This window comes from Naegleria lovaniensis (genome assembly GCF_003324165.1).
Source record: "Naegleria lovaniensis strain ATCC 30569 chromosome Unknown tig021, whole genome shotgun sequence".
Taxonomy (NCBI): Eukaryota; Heterolobosea; class Eutetramitea; order Acrasida; family Naegleriidae; genus Naegleria; species Naegleria lovaniensis.
In genome coordinates, this window is record NW_025407843.1 from 389,973 (window position 1) to 405,705 (window position 15,733).

Genomic DNA, 15,733 nt, shown 5'->3' on the forward strand with positions numbered 1-15,733 from the left:
TCTATTCAACTCTAATAATAGAGAAAACGTGTTTCACACTCGAGATCATTTACTTGGTCTCTAATTGATCTTTGAAATATTTAAGGATAGCTCCAAAATCTTTTTGTCCTAACCCATTGGTGGAAGCTTGCTTGTACAATTGCTCAACCATTTGTCCCATGGCCAAATCATATCCAATATTCTTTGCAGCTCCATTCACTAATCCAAGATCTTTCAACATTAAATTGACAGCAAATCCGCCTTCATAATTTCTACTGCTTGGAACATTCTCCATTACACCAGGATAAGGATTATAGGAAGTGACTGACCAACATTGAGCAGTAGAAGTTCCAAAGATTTGACTCAAAACTTTTGGATCCATTCCCAATTGTGTTCCTAATACTAAAGCTTCACTCACTCCAGCCATGGAAATAGCCAAAACCAAGTTGTTACATAATTTGGCAACTTGTCCCATTCCAACTTTGTCACCACACAAAACAATGGATTTACCCATCTTGGAAAGTAAAGTCTTTGCAAATTCAAAATCAGTCTTATTATCAGTTCCTACCATGAAAGTAAGAGTAGCATTCTCAGCACCATTGACACCGCCACTCACAGGTGCATCCATAATACTAATGTTTAATTTCTGTTGTTCCATCAAATGTTGAATATCTTGGACTGTCTTTGGATCTACAGTGCTGCTGTCAATGCAAACAGTTCGGATGTTGGAATGGTCGGCCTTGGTAACACCATACTTTTCTTTGAGTGAAATCACTTCATTGTACACTTCAGTAACAATTTTTGGTGTTGGAAGCATGGTGATCACACAATCAGGGTTTTGTTGCATGATTTGGTCAATAGATTTGCAGGCTTTGATATTTGGTTGTTTTTTCAATGTCAAGTCAACATTGGAATCCATAACATCATAGGCATAGACATCAAATGCATTTACATCTGGTTTGAGAAGGTTTGGAGCCATTCTGTTGTTGTTGTTCGTGAAATTTAGAAATTCAATCATTTTCAAAGAGTTTTAAACCATGATGATGATGATCATCATGGCAATAATACATCAGAATGAAAATTTAGAAATTCATTTTCAATTGTATCATGAGATCAACAAGAAATCATTCAAGCCGATAAATAAATGATGATTTTGATGATTCATATTGCACCTTGGAATAGGGACATACCTTGCACCCATTTGTCCTAATCCAATAAAACCAACTTTCAACTTTTCTCTATGTTGATTCAATGAATAGGATTGATGGAATGATCTCATTGTTGATGATGATGATGAAACCAATCGATTGCTCTTCAAAGAAGCAACACCCGACACACAAGTCTTCTTGAACATTTTTTAAACAAATTGTGAGAAATTTAAATTGAATTTAAAAGTTTGGACAGTGAGTCAAACCTCCCGCTCGTTTAACGACTTGTTTAAAAAAATCAAAAAAAACTCAACATGACATCGTTAGATTTTGCTGCGAGCAATCATAATTTAGGTTCGAATGGGTTATCATCTTTCGATTTCGATGCAACACCAACAAATTCCGTCTCGAATCATGTTTTCGGAAACTCTACATCGACTTCGACCGCAGCTCCATCCTCGACGATATCGTCTTTGGCAGATACTACCACCTTCGAAGACACTCTCTATTCACTCATTTCTGAAAAAGAGGGTAACAAGTACTATAAAGGATTCAGACGAACTCATAAATCACAAAATGGCCAAATATTGAGAGAACAAATGTTTTGGGTTGGAGATTTTATTCAATTTTCCATTGTTGGCAATCCAAATGAGCCAGCAAGCATTCACGAAGGTCGAATTTCAAGTATTTATACATGTACTTTATTCCCAAATATCAAAAAGTGTAAAGTACAAATGCTCCATACTCAACCACAAGTCAAGTCAGAAATGGGTGTGATTGGAAGTGATTCTTTATCCATTAAGGAAAACTCAGCAAGACGATTTATGACTAATTTAGAAGGTGAAATATTTCTTCATACCATTACTGGAAGAGTATTCGTTGTAAGAGATGCTAAAGAATTGAAAGAACGATGTGGTTTTTATGTGAAAGATGATCCTCATGTGAATACGATTGATCAAGATTGTTACACAAGTCAATTATTCAGCAACAGCAATAATAACAACAACTCTGTAAAGAATGATCATCCAATGTCATCATCATTGACGTCTCATTCCAATACGAATGGTACAACTCTCCTTCGACCACAAGTATCCATTCCAGATTCTACTCATTTGACCTTTTCATGGACCATGAAAGATTTCAAAACACCTTCAACCTCACTCTACAATTATTACACGTCATGTGTGATTGGAGAGAATTATAATCATGGAGTGGTCATGCTCTCAGTTGGAAATGTTTGTACTTTGGAATTAAGATCAAATTCTCAACAAGGGACATCTTGCATCATTGCTCCTTCATCATTACAAACCAATCAAACAGTTCATATGACGAATGGTTCCAAAATGATCTTGATGGGACGTATTTCGAAAATGTTTGAAGAGAAATCTTCATTACAACACAAGTATTTTGCAATTGAGGAAATTCAAGTGAATACTTCCAATCGAAAAACATCAATCATGAGTTATACGGGTTGTGTCAAGACAGTTTCCATTCATGATATCATCTCTGTCAAGAAACAATTATAATACAAGGCTTGAATCATTGTGTAATAATTATTGTACTGTGAACATGTTTTTTTCAAGAATTTAATATTGAACAATTGTCTCTTATCAATAATAACAAAAAATAATGTTGAACAAAGGCTCGTCGATCGCAGGTCTTTCTCGCCTTCTCCTGAATTCTCATGTTGGGAAAGGTGCTACGACTACTGCTGCCTTTATCCACTATGAATCTGTTGTAGCATTTGGAAGTAACTATTGGAGTCATCGGATGATGAATGGAATATTTAGCGTCCGAGAAGAGAAATTCCAACAATTGCACCCGTTTTCAATGAACATCAAGCATTGCAATATTCCGAAATCAACGTTGCCTCCTCCTCCTGCTAGCAATATTGTGGACATATCCTCTTTGGACGTCCATACATTATTTGAATATATTCATCATCAAAATTATTCAAATCTTTTGGCTGAACACTCTGGTGCTGTAATGAATGTTTTTGCAAATACACTAACAGAAGCAGAAAAGAACCAACAAATAGTCACTTCGGATTTAATGAGTAAATCATTTCATGTCAGCAAGGAGATTTTGAATCGATTGAAAAACATGAATGACGAACATTCGAAATCAATTGTTTCTCAAACTCATATATTCCTATTTAAATTATCAATTTTAGGAAAAGCAGTATCAATAATTGAAAAACAATACAAACACATCAAGCAAATCAAAGGTGCTCTTCAAACAGCTTTAAAGGGACTAGAAAATGAAATTTATGTTCGGCAATTATACGACATTTGCTCAGAAAATAGAACTCAATTGTATAATTTGGGAGTATCTATATACAGAGACGTGTTAGCTCAAAGACCAACTAGTTTGTTTACTAAAAGTCTATTCGAAGCAATATTTCAATTTATGGAAAAAGAAACCATGTACGAGGATATCAAGCCGGTACTAGAACGACTTTATCACAGCGACGTTACTCCTACTCTGAAAATGTATAGCAGTATTTGCTCTAATCTCTATTATAACAGGACTTCTAAACTAATCTATCCATTTCTAACTCTTGTCAAGGACACTTTTGGTGAAGGATTGTTTACACCTGACGTTTGGAATAAGTATTCCAGAAATATGTATGCATATGCCTTTTCTCTTGATGTAGACACACTACCAACCAATTTAGTGAAAAATCTTTCCACACTTTTAGAAGACACTAAAAACGTTGACACACTATTCTTCTATGAGCATCCAATGGTTTTCAAAAGCATTGTGAACGCTATGAAGATATTGAACTATGATGATTTGTTGCCATTTCTTTTTTGTAAGATTTTACAATCTGGAAATTTAAATCAAACGTTTATTAGATTGCTCTTGGAATATTTAGATCAAGATTTACACATTTTCTCTAACAAGATCAAATTTGGCATTCCAGAGCTTGATGCAAAATATTTTGACATTTTTGAAATGGCTACCAATCTTGTTCACATGAGCAATTTAACAGAAGTTGTTGAAATTCAAAATTACTTGTTGAAATATTGCCTGAGGGAAGGACGGTTAGACAAGGTAGACGCGATTTATCATCACATTGAGAGGCTCAACGCTGAAACTTTAGTTCTCATGTTTAACATTTATGAAAAGACTGGAAACTTTGTCGATGCAAATCTGTTAATGAGAAGAGCCAGAACCGAAGAGTTCACCTTTACAAAGGAAGTTGTTGCAGCATATTTTAAATCGATGATAGCAGCAAAAAGAGATTGTCTAGATGAATTTATTTCATTTACTCATCTCTATACCTTTGTGAGATTAGGTGATCCTGTTTTTCAATTTATTTTCAACGAACTCAATAATATTAAGAAAGGACTAGTGAAAGAAACAGATAATAAGGTTAAATCTGTGTTGGAAGATTAACTTTACTTTCTCGTTTTGTTGACATGAAATATGCTAAATCTATGCAAATTCTCTTTCCCAAATAAATTATAATGTTGAACTCTCAATAAGAGCAATTTCACAATGATTTCAACAATATCAACCAAATCTTGTTCAATTTGAGGTTTAAAGTCTACAAATGTTGAAATGTCATGTTCCGAACAATATGCTTCAATTTCAGAGTGAGGAATGTAATCAGTGCAACATTCATTGACTTTTTCTTTCAAACTATTCATTCCTGGTACATGGGCCAATATGGTCCAGTTTACTGCCATGAGAAGAATGTGTTGTTGTGAATTTCCAAAGTTTGAAATTAGCACAGATTTCATCATTTCCCAAGATTTTCTAGAGAGTTTGTTAAAGAGTCCAACATGACAATCAGTGACATTAATGAAGCAATTTCTAATTAATGTTTCGTACTCAAAACTCTGGCTGTACAATACAGATAGAGTGAGATGTTTCACTAACGCAATACTCTTTGTACCTTCATGAAGAGGATCTTCGTATTCGAATGGAACATTGCCTTGATCATAGTTATAAAATACAGATGGAATATACTCATAGGGAAATGACTTGTCCTGATAAGTACATAGAATGGCATTGGCAATTGCTTTTTCTGACTCCATAAAAAGAATAAATAATCTGGGAGAGACCACTTCTCCATTTTTGGGAATTTTCAATTTGTGAAATTCCTTTTCATTAATCATTGCAAGATAAATTCTTTTAAATCCATTTCTCATTTCTGCTAAATAATTCTTGTAAATATTAATCACAAAATGTTTAAAGGTTGTCTCTATTTTCTTGTGACCTTTAATACCTTGTCAATTTCATTTTCATAATACAGTTTCATTACATTCTTATCGTGCTGATTTTTGCAACATTTCACAATATACTTTTTACAATAGGTCAATTGAATTCTCTTCCAAAATTGAATATCATCTAAATTAGAGACACAATTTTGAAACTTTTTGCTCACTCTTGACATTTTGATTATCGACATGGGTTCCAAGAATTGGAAAATGCCATATTGCCACACTTCATCAGGAATAATTTTCAAAAATTTCGGAATGAGAATTTGCAATGATCAAAGGATGATGAATATTGCCTTCGGATTGCAAAGATTGAAGAAAAAACGGAACATGCATGTGAATGGATGAGACAGCAACATCATTTTCCGCTGTAGTAGAGTTGATATTAGAGAAATTGCAGAGCACTGTTTCTGATTCGTGATGTTGTTGCCGAGAGGAAAACAGGGTATCGATCAAGGACCGAGATTTCTTTTTGCGTGTTGAGATCTCTTGTTTCATTTTTCTTGTGAGAATTGGCACGAGGCAGTTTGAGTTGTTATGACATGAATCTAGAACTACAAGACAATATGATCCATTTGAAACAACAAAACAGGTCTGTTTTTCTAAAAGTCGTGAAAAAAAGTTTATAGCAAAGCTAGGTTTCGATCCTAGGACCTGTGGGTTATGAGCCCACCGCGCTCCCCCTGCGCCACTTTGCTTTACATAAGACAAAGATAAACAAATTATAAAATTTTTTCATTCGATGGTTTTCGTCACAAACTTAACAAGTTGTTATGTTACAGTCACTCGCTCTGCTTTCCAACCAATATCCCAGTTGATCTCCTGCGTTCACAGGAAAAAATGGCTGAAGATGACTCTCCAGTTGTGATGGTTCTTGATTCTGTTCAATCGGCTCAAAACACGAGTTCTTACAAAAAGAGAAAAATAGAGGAAAAATCACTTCATGATGATGCTATTTTGACTTCGGGCGTTAACGATGAACAATTTGCATTCTGTACATCCATGCTCAAAGACAAGCTTCAAAAATTGATTGCACCAAAGCCTTTCTCTTTGGACTTTGCTTACGTAGCGACTTTAGGAACGTCTGGAGTGGAAGGCTCGTCCAATTCCAAACTCTCAAGTCCAATAGATGCCAAGATATCATACTTGCATAATGTGTTGCTCGTTACGGATCCCAATAATCTTCGAATTCAAGCCTTTGATTTGAGAACAAAATTGTACAAGCAAACCATCCGAACACACTCACCACCATGGTATATAGACATCGAAGTGGAATACGACGAGGATGGCTCCGAAGCAATCATCATGACCTGTGGTGACTATTGTGTATACAAGTATGATTTAGCAATGCTATTACAAACATCCCTGACTAGTAAGGAAAAAAAGGGAGCAACAGGCAAGTTTTTGTGGAAGACTGGAACAGTAAAACAGGAAAAAAATAATAGAGCTCAGGCTCTAGTCATCAAGTATGATTCAAATAGTGATGATGGAAATTTAGTTTATTTCTGCGATTCTGGGCATGGGAAAATTAAAGTATTGAGAGCTTGGGATGGCGTGGGTTTGAGAGAAATTTCACAAATTCCGTGTATTAGAAATTCCTTAGATTCTTCAACACAACAATTGGTCAAATTTCTTGCTCCATGTGGCATTGACATGCGACACGATGGCCAAAATAACGAGTTTATAGTGAGCGATATGGAAGCTAACATGATTTATTTCATACGTGAGATTGGTGAAGAATGGATTGTTACAAAAAGTTTATCTAAAGGATTGGGAGATTCTGCGATATTGAAAAATTTAGCTATCCAACAGGTCTATGGATTGATAAGAAGAATGGCAATATAATTATTTGTGATTATTTGAATGGTATGATGCAAGTATGTGATAAGGATGGCAATTTTATCAAGGCATTTGGTTCTCTTCGAAAATCATTTACAGTTTTTAACATTAATGAATTCTATTATCACACAGGAGTGTGTATCAACGAAATGTCAGGAGAGTTGATTATTGTAGACAGTTACAATCAGAGAGTCTTAATATTTCAGTAATACACCACTTCAGCGTTCTTATTTACCTTCAATTTGAAGATTTACAAAAAAAAAGGTAACCATTTCAAAAAAAATGAATCACAATATTCATCCCTCGCCAACAATTCAACAAGTGACCAATAGTATTTTTATGGCTTTACCGTCAACAAGCCAAAAGCCACAAGATGATAATATCAAAGAGGACCAACAATCTTCCAATTTTGAGGAGAGCATTGAAAGCTATCGGGAATTAATTAAAAAGCATGCATCACTCATGTCTTGAGTTTGGTGTTGCACAAGAATACTTCATTACTACCAACAACAACAACAGCAAGCAGTGATGATATTGTAAAACATACCATTCTTTCCTATGAATGTCTAGTAGCGCACACCAGCCAAGACACCATTGATGAATTCTTTGGTGGATGTAAGAAATTCTTTGTGGAAGCCTTTAAATATAAGAAAGAAGGACAACCATTCGGAATATTACTACGCTCGGATTATGATTTGAACATGAGTCCGAGTGTAGTTGCATTGGCTGTTTATTTGATTGAAGAAAAACGACTCACCGTGGATCAAAGTATTGAATTTATTCATTCACGATTGAGACCTGAACATTTGGAAGAGAGTACTCATGATTGGTTGTCTCCAATTTTTGTAGAACAATTAAGATTCTATGTCATGGAAAAGAAGGCTGATATTAATTATCAATATTTGTGTCAAATTTGTAGACATGTGCTATTTAAACAAGAAGATTTAATTGAACACGAGCCAACTGAAAAGAGAGGAAATAAGGATTTTGAATACAAAAAACTGAGAAAAGACTTAAAAAAAGGAATTTCCAAATCATCTAAATCTTGTACGTCTTTGTACGCACGAGATAAGATGGAATGGATGGGTACCATGGTTGGAGATGAAGGAAGATTGGATTGCCCTCAATGCGGCCACAGAGTTGGAGCGTACAAATGGAGTGGCAGTCAATGCTCGTGTGGAATTTGGGTCTGTCCTTCAATTCAAATTCAAATATCACGAGTAGACAAGAGATAATGCTTCACTCATGTGGTCATGCTTTATTGTACAAGGCATTCCGTAAGGGTGAATTTTTTGTTGTTGGAAAAATTGCTTCTTCGGCTAAAAGGAACGTGAGTTTGAGGACAGTGACCAATCCATACATCTCCATTGGAAGAAACTCCAGCTAGAATTTCATCATCCATCTCTAAACTCATGATACCACTGTACGGCATAAAATTGACTACCCTCCATGGGCAAGGAGTGCTATTATTTCCAGTCATAACCTCTGGCTTAATAAAGTCGTCAATGTTAGGAGCTTGTGACAAAGCATCACTAGTCATTGCCTGTGCCTTACTGTCAGTAGTCATGACTACAATACCCAACTTGGAACCACATACAATCTTTTGGCCATCCCACAACAATCCTCGAATGGCACCCAATCGGAAAAGATCCATGTCATAAATAACAGAAGGATCTGCTTTGCCTTCATTCGCAGGGGATGACAATGAAACCTTTCTGAAATCGATCAGCTGCACAAAACTGAAGTTTTTCAAGAGAGTAAACAATTCTTTGAAACAATGTAAACTAAAACCTACCCTCGATCTGTTCCTGTTAAAATAGTGTACTGTCCTGAAGAAGGATCGAAACATTGAGCATTAATCTCGTATAGATAAGAATCTGTATAAACAGATCCAATGAGAGATGACGATCTGGTGTCAAATATTTTCACGTATTTGTCTGCAGACGCAGTCATGAAAATGTCCACAACTTTTGCAATTGGATTGCAGTCAATGTCATAAATGGCGCTTCTATGTGTTGAGGTTCCATTCTTGTCGCATAAAATGGTTTGAACTTCTGATTGAGTATTGATATCAAATACTTTTGCAATTCCATCTGCACCTGCTGTCACAAAGTGTTTGTCATTGATGATTTTCACATTCCATATTCCATTTCTATGCTTGTGAGGAATACATCCTGAATTTTTAATAGCCTCTTCTGCACTATTTTCAGGATAATAATTAGTATAAAAAATATTTTCAGATGTTCCTCCAGTGAGTGCAAGATGTGGAATTCGATGATGTTGTGTTTCAATAAACCAAAGAAGACCTCTCTGTTCGTAAGTTTCTTTCCATTCATGTACATATTCAATGTTCGAAACTATATCAGCATTGTCTCCGAATATTGCATCGCTATTCAAGTGGATATTATAAAACTTTACAACATGAGAGCAAGTAGCCATGTGTAAAATGTTAGGATTCACCGTGGATCTCTGGAATGTGAAATTATTGTAACCAAAATTGGGGTTCGTAATTTCAGAGTCTTCGTCAAGCAGCTTAATTGTGTCCATATAATTGGTCATAAAATCACAGTCAAATGATTTTGATCGAATACTAAGGTCTTCTCTAGAATCAATACTCCTGTATCCTCTAAAATTATACCACCCCTTGTAAAGAACCAAATATTCATATTTAAATATTTCCAATAAACTTGTAGAACCAGTGCGTTCTTTTACTCTTCGTCGGATGATACTCTTTGCAATGGATGGGATTTCTAAATAAGACTTGTCATCATTTTCTTCCAGCATATGATGTGGATATTTAATAAATTTCTTCCAAATTATATCATTTCTATGACAATTATAAAAAGTAGTATTCACCAATGCAATATTCAAAATAATATCCTTCCAATCAAGATAGGAAAATATGAGAATTAAAACATCTTCGGGAACATCGCTCACTCGATCCATTGAAACATTTCCGAGAATAAATGGCGTAGGAACATTAGTTTCTTGATCAGTTGAATTTTGTTGGGGATGAGATTGATGGATTGGGTTAGTATTGAGCATTTTTTTTCACGTCAATGCCGTTGTAACAGTGTAATTTATGACCTAACGCCAAGTCATGAGATTTTTACAATCGTGTATTCACGGGAGATGCAAAAAAATTCGCTCGTGCTTGATTCAGTTGCTGTGGGACAGATGACAAAATGGCATACCATAAAAAATTTGGATACAAAAACATCTCTCATCAAAGGCTGTTGAAATTGCCATTGAGCTAGGCAACCAACAACAAACTCTAATAATCTGATATTGGATTTATTATGTGGTTGATGGAATAACAACAACATCGTTGAATTCTTTTGAATATTAATGAATTTTTGTTCCTTTCCCGAGACCACTTTTTATATCGTTGAATTATTATTGCGTCAGTCCGAACATTTGTTAACAAGAAATAATCTCTCTTGGTATACCAATTTATCTTGGAAATAATTTAAATTATCTGATAGAACCTCATCATCATGTTCAGAAAGCATTCACAAGAAGCCAAATCACAAGAAGCAAAATTTCAGGAAGCCAGACTTTTGCAACAAGCTCGTGATGGCTTCAAACTGCCGTTAGAATCATCTCAGGCTTCTCTTCAAGGAATAACCTGTGTGATGGAGACATCTGTAAGTACTAATTATTGATCAAAACAAAACCTGAATCTAAATATCGTTGATATGATCAGACACCAACACTAGTTAATGCTTCCGCCTACTTCCAAGCAGAAAATTCCTTGTGTGGTTCAGCTCCCCAAATTACCTTTGGTGGCACGTTTAGAAATTATATTGACGAAGTTATTAATACCATAGATTCGTTGTCATCAGACCCACACCAGAAGGACCATTCACTCCAATTACTTTTCCAAACAGACTTTGCAAACTTTATCACAGACGATGAAAATCCACAACTTGATCCACCATCCAATAAGAGCCTTAAAAAACTGAGATCGATAATAAGTACATGGACGTTACGATCTTTGAGAGCCCCTGTAATTAATGAAACAAGTGAACCTTGTATTTGTCTTTGCAAAAAGCTTGGTCAAAACTTTTACCAACCTAAACGTGGACCATTCTCTGTTCTTCAAAGAAGCTTGATTTTGATCTGTGTTGGTTACAATTTTGCTCTAGCTACCTGCCTTCCACACTACCTTGTTCTTGTACTCAGGTTTTGTTGTGAGGTATTGGCTCTAACAAAGGATTACAGTAATTTATTGCGTCTAACACTTCCAAGTAGTATACTTAAGTTTGTTGCATCTACTTCAGTTTCTCTTCCTACTAAAAAAAAGGAGAGAACTGTAGAAGAAATAACAATCAAGATATTGGAATCGTTGTGTGAAAAAGTTGCAAGTTATGGAGCCAACATCAACAAAGTAATGGAAACCTTTCCTGCACAGACACTATTCGAAGAAGTTCCATTCGTGATTACCAAAGATATTTCATACTTGTTGGACTCCATCGCAGCTTGCAGGCCGATTCTCCAATCTTTATCTTCAAAACACTTTACCATATGTGAAAACATCTTGGCTATGATGATTGAGAAGAATCTTATCAATATTACTGTCGACAAACTAGTGCAATGTAACGATAGCATTCTCCATTTAACTTCTTATTTTGACGAAAGTATGAACAAATATTTCAGTTATAGTCTCTTGCTTGACTCAACTGCATTCAAAGCTGCTACTAAATTACAAGATGCGTATCAAAGCTTAAAGGGATGTAAACTCGACGCTAAGATAACCTTTTATACAAATTTACAGGCTATGTGGTCTCTATTTTATCGAGTACTGTATTATTCTCAAGCACTCTACGTAACTCCAAGTAGCAAGCGTACTGAATATTTGAAAGGTCACTTGAATCTGACCAAAGACTTCTTCCAAATCTCTACAGGTCTATTAACAGAATTCTCAAAGTACTGTTATGACACAATGATTTCTGATCAATCATACATTTTTTGCCTTAGCAATATATCTCAAGCCCTAAAGTATTGTTCTACATATAGTCTAACTTTTGAGGAATGGACAGATCTAGAACACAACTTTAAACAGTACTGGTTGAAATGGTTAAACATTCGTAGCGATCCAAAAATTGTGCTGGAGAACCAAGTTAACAGTCATGTAACGGAGATTTACCAAGATCTTGCCATTGGCATCCTTACTACACATTTAGTTGTACCATGTAACTGGGCTACAAGACGCCCCCCAATCATTTTAGGAGGAACAAGATTTATCAGAATCTCTGATGCTTGCTCTTATAGCATCGAGACAGCTGATACCATTTCTATTGATGCCATGACAGATGACTCTGATGCTTCTACCTATTCATCACGAACGTATAATGATGATGCTGACATTGAAAAATTGTTTTTCCAATTTGTACCAGATGTGAATGACGCAGATCACAAATATGATATGTGTTTTGGAACAAAAATTTATTTGGACGAAAAGTACTCAGCATTGCAAGTTCTTAGCAACGTTCCCTCAAAAAGATTACCAATATTGAGCGCCATACGTGTTCTATATGAAGTAGCTCAAAAACACTGTGCAAATGTTAATCCAAATACGATACACAGTTTTGTGCAAGCAATGATTGCTCAGGATACAGAGGATTTATACGCTCTTTCACTTAGCGAATTGAAGCAAAAATTACTTTGGGATATCATAGTTCCTTGTCAACAACTCCAATATGTAAACACACTCAACGACTATTACAACTATGTTGAAGAGATCGAGACTGATTGTAGTTTGACAGAAAATGACATACTTGAAGCCATTTTAGAAAAAGATCAATTGCGGTTGGTCTCTAAACTTAACTCAGTATCCGATACCGTCCAATATTTGCTGGATTTGTTTAATCAAGATGCATACTGGCTTAAAAAATTTTGCTACTTTCTAAACCATCCTCAACACACTAATAGTATTTTATATCAGCTAGAGTCATGTGGTTTTGAAAAGTTTAGAATCGTTGTTTACCGTATGCTTGATATTTACATCAATATTTTGAATATCAATGACCTCAGAGCAGCTGCTCCTATATTCAAAGATCGATTTATCCAATTTTTAAATTCCATTACTAGCAGCTATTATCAGGCAACTGCACTGAAAGCTATATTCATGAAGATGACAGAACTCAACTTTGCCCAAACAATGCCCACTGTCACAACGATAGAGGCATTCAATTTTTGTACAGACCTTGCCATGATTCTTAGAGACAAATCATCATTGGAGCACTCCATTTTAAAAAACTCTTTAAACGAATTTGGAGAATATCTCAAAGATGGAAATTCGTGGACAGGTCTTTCTTTCAGCGGCTCTTTTTTCCTTACATGCCCTCTTTGGTTTGCATGCCCTCGTTTTACAACTACACTTTCTCACAAACTAGATCTCATTAGAGACTATTTATATGTTTCAATTGAACATTTTAATGATTCGTTTGTACCAACTCTCATAAGAGCCAAGATTTTGAGACTTGTTTATGAGCATGTAGTTTCTAATGCAAACGGAATATCATCTCCATTGACTTCTCATCTTCCTCATTTTGTAAACATCTTGACCTTACCTCAAAATATTAACATGAAACAATATTGGGAAACTAGAATGGCGTCCATTGACGACCGTTTAACAGAAACAGCTTTTAGATATTTCAGAACAAAAGCCATTGGCAATTTACTTGAGCTATCAGATGCCATGAACTTTATATTTGTTCGTGAAATGTTTTACAGACTTTATCACTCAGTAGAAATGGTCTCATGTTCGCATCTGCGTAAATCGATATTCACTCTCAATTATCCTGACATTGATGAAATAATGAACACTCAATGTGTGACATTCAATAACAAACAAAATTTAGAAAATTTACTGGTAGACGACCTTAGTGCCGAATTTGTTACGACTCTCTCCAACGGTGAGAGCCAATTTTTCTGCATGTCAGAATGCTTGTGGAAAATCAATGCAATAGGAGAAATGATTAGAAACAATCATGCTACCATAGATGATACTCGCTATGAGACGCTCTTTTCAATGACTCTGAAAGCACTAGCTAATAACATGACATTGCCTCCTGAGTTTCTTGTCATGATGTGCAAGTTCCTAATTTGTTATCATCCTGATAAGAATACATTCACACGAATAATTTTCACAGGATGGCCAGATTTGCAGAGGATTGAACAGCAATTGAAAACCTACAAGGACATGAGCTCTTCCCTATATCGCTTCTGTGTGGACTTGTTACATTCAATGTATTTATATTCCAATCTTAACGACAATCAAATCGTGAATAACTTTGACATCAACAATTACAATATCGAATCTGCATTTATTCCTCGATACATGACTTTAGCTTCCAAAACTCTTCGCAAGTTCCTCGAATCGACCCAAATTAAATTTGGACAGCCCAAAGACGTTGACATTGGATTAATAATCAATTCCAAGCTAATGTTGACACTTTTGAGAAATGCTAACTTCTCTCTTTGCCATTTTAGCGAATCAAATTCCAACATTTTGGTAATTCCTGCTATTAAGCGATGTATGAAGATAGAAACAAAACTTGAACTGCTTCAAAAAGAAATTAACAATTTACAACTCAGAGATCAAGAATGTATTCCAATCGTAAATAGGTCAATGGTTATTATGAAACCATTAAACGCTTCTGCAAAAGATAGACCTCGATTTGAGTACTTGGCCAATGAATCAATTTTAACGAGCGTGCTGAATTATATGAATCGTCAACACTCGTCATTGCTTAGCTTGTCATTATCAAAGAGCTATCGTTACTTCTTCCCCATACTTGATGAACAATTAAGCGAAGGTAGAAACATTCATGGAAATTTGTTAATTCTCCAAGATTCTTGTAGAGAAATTAATCGAGCCTTGTCGACATGCATGGATGAACATTCACGGCAGAATATTTATTTTGTTGCTGGCTATTTAATTGGAGTTTGTATATTAAGCAAGTACATTCTTGGTCCTGTCAATCTGGACAAGCGTGTTTTACAACTCTTTCTGAATGAAACTTCTCTAACTGGATACAGCGTACATGTCGAAGAGAGCACAAGCAAACAGTTACAAGTACTTTATGAGTGCTTTAATTCTGGTATTAGAATGGTACTTCATGATGAAATTGTGAACACCTTAAAGATTCTCACCTCTGAAGAATTCTTAGCTCTTCTTGGAGATGAAGCAACGATTGAACGACATATCTCCTTAATTATTGGAAACATTGAACGTGATACGACAGTTTCGTTAATAGATAGCTCAAATTTCGTCTTTAAATTGGTGAAGCCAACACTGAACGAAGATAAGTGTTTGAGTGCCACGCTTGTAAATTATTTTAATGGCATGTTCATGCACGATACAACTCATGCTGTCGTCACTGTGACTGTTATTCCAGCTGAGTACACACATATACAAATCAAGCCTCACAAAAGAATTATCGAAATTCCACTTCGTTCTACTAAGGATGAATTGATTTTGCTATTAAGACAACAACCGCATATTTCTTTTGAGTAATAAATAATATATCA

The 15,733-nt window shown here is 35.4% G+C and overlaps 8 protein-coding genes across 8 annotated transcripts; 5 read left to right on the top strand and 3 right to left on the bottom strand.

Moving 5' to 3' along the window:
* Positions 1-49: 49 nt before the first annotated feature.
* On the bottom strand, positions 50-1,333 carry C9374_004597 (uncharacterized protein; the record flags this gene model as incomplete). The annotated part of the gene is made up of 2 exons (XM_044694253.1): positions 50-959; positions 1,170-1,333. The coding sequence occupies 2 exons, from the start codon at positions 1,331-1,333 to the stop codon at positions 50-52; spliced, it is 1,074 nt and encodes a 357-aa protein (XP_044548939.1).
* Positions 1,334-1,441: 108 nt separating this feature from the next.
* Positions 1,442-2,653, top strand: C9374_004598 (uncharacterized protein; the record flags this gene model as incomplete). Its single annotated transcript, XM_044694254.1, has 1 exon — positions 1,442-2,653. One exon carries the CDS (start codon positions 1,442-1,444, stop codon positions 2,651-2,653), a length of 1,212 nt encoding a protein of 403 aa, XP_044548940.1.
* A 103-nt stretch (positions 2,654-2,756) lies between these two features.
* On the top strand, positions 2,757-4,529 carry C9374_004599 (uncharacterized protein; the record flags this gene model as incomplete). Its single annotated transcript, XM_044694255.1, has 1 exon — positions 2,757-4,529. One exon carries the CDS (start codon positions 2,757-2,759, stop codon positions 4,527-4,529), a length of 1,773 nt encoding a protein of 590 aa, XP_044548941.1.
* A 2-nt stretch (positions 4,530-4,531) lies between these two features.
* On the bottom strand, positions 4,532-5,287 carry C9374_004600 (uncharacterized protein; the record flags this gene model as incomplete). The annotated part of the gene is made up of 1 exon (XM_044694258.1): positions 4,532-5,287. The coding sequence occupies one exon, from the start codon at positions 5,285-5,287 to the stop codon at positions 4,532-4,534; it is 756 nt and encodes a 251-aa protein (XP_044548942.1).
* Positions 5,288-6,196: 909 nt separating this feature from the next.
* C9374_004601 (uncharacterized protein) lies at positions 6,197-7,201 on the top strand (the record flags this gene model as incomplete). The annotated part of the gene is made up of 1 exon (XM_044694259.1): positions 6,197-7,201. The coding sequence occupies one exon, from the start codon at positions 6,197-6,199 to the stop codon at positions 7,199-7,201; it is 1,005 nt and encodes a 334-aa protein (XP_044548943.1).
* Positions 7,202-7,477: 276 nt separating this feature from the next.
* On the top strand, positions 7,478-8,430 carry C9374_004602 (uncharacterized protein; the record flags this gene model as incomplete). Its single annotated transcript, XM_044694260.1, has 2 exons — positions 7,478-7,659; positions 7,719-8,430. The coding sequence occupies 2 exons, from the start codon at positions 7,478-7,480 to the stop codon at positions 8,428-8,430; spliced, it is 894 nt and encodes a 297-aa protein (XP_044548944.1).
* A 23-nt stretch (positions 8,431-8,453) lies between these two features.
* On the bottom strand, positions 8,454-10,240 carry C9374_004603 (uncharacterized protein; the record flags this gene model as incomplete). Its single annotated transcript, XM_044694261.1, has 2 exons — positions 8,454-8,934; positions 8,991-10,240. 2 exons carry the CDS (start codon positions 10,238-10,240, stop codon positions 8,454-8,456), a joined length of 1,731 nt encoding a protein of 576 aa, XP_044548945.1.
* Positions 10,241-10,692: 452 nt separating this feature from the next.
* C9374_004604 (uncharacterized protein) lies at positions 10,693-15,719 on the top strand (the record flags this gene model as incomplete). The annotated part of the gene is made up of 2 exons (XM_044694262.1): positions 10,693-10,842; positions 10,902-15,719. 2 exons carry the CDS (start codon positions 10,693-10,695, stop codon positions 15,717-15,719), a joined length of 4,968 nt encoding a protein of 1,655 aa, XP_044548946.1.
* Between the last annotated feature and the right edge of the window lie 14 nt (positions 15,720-15,733).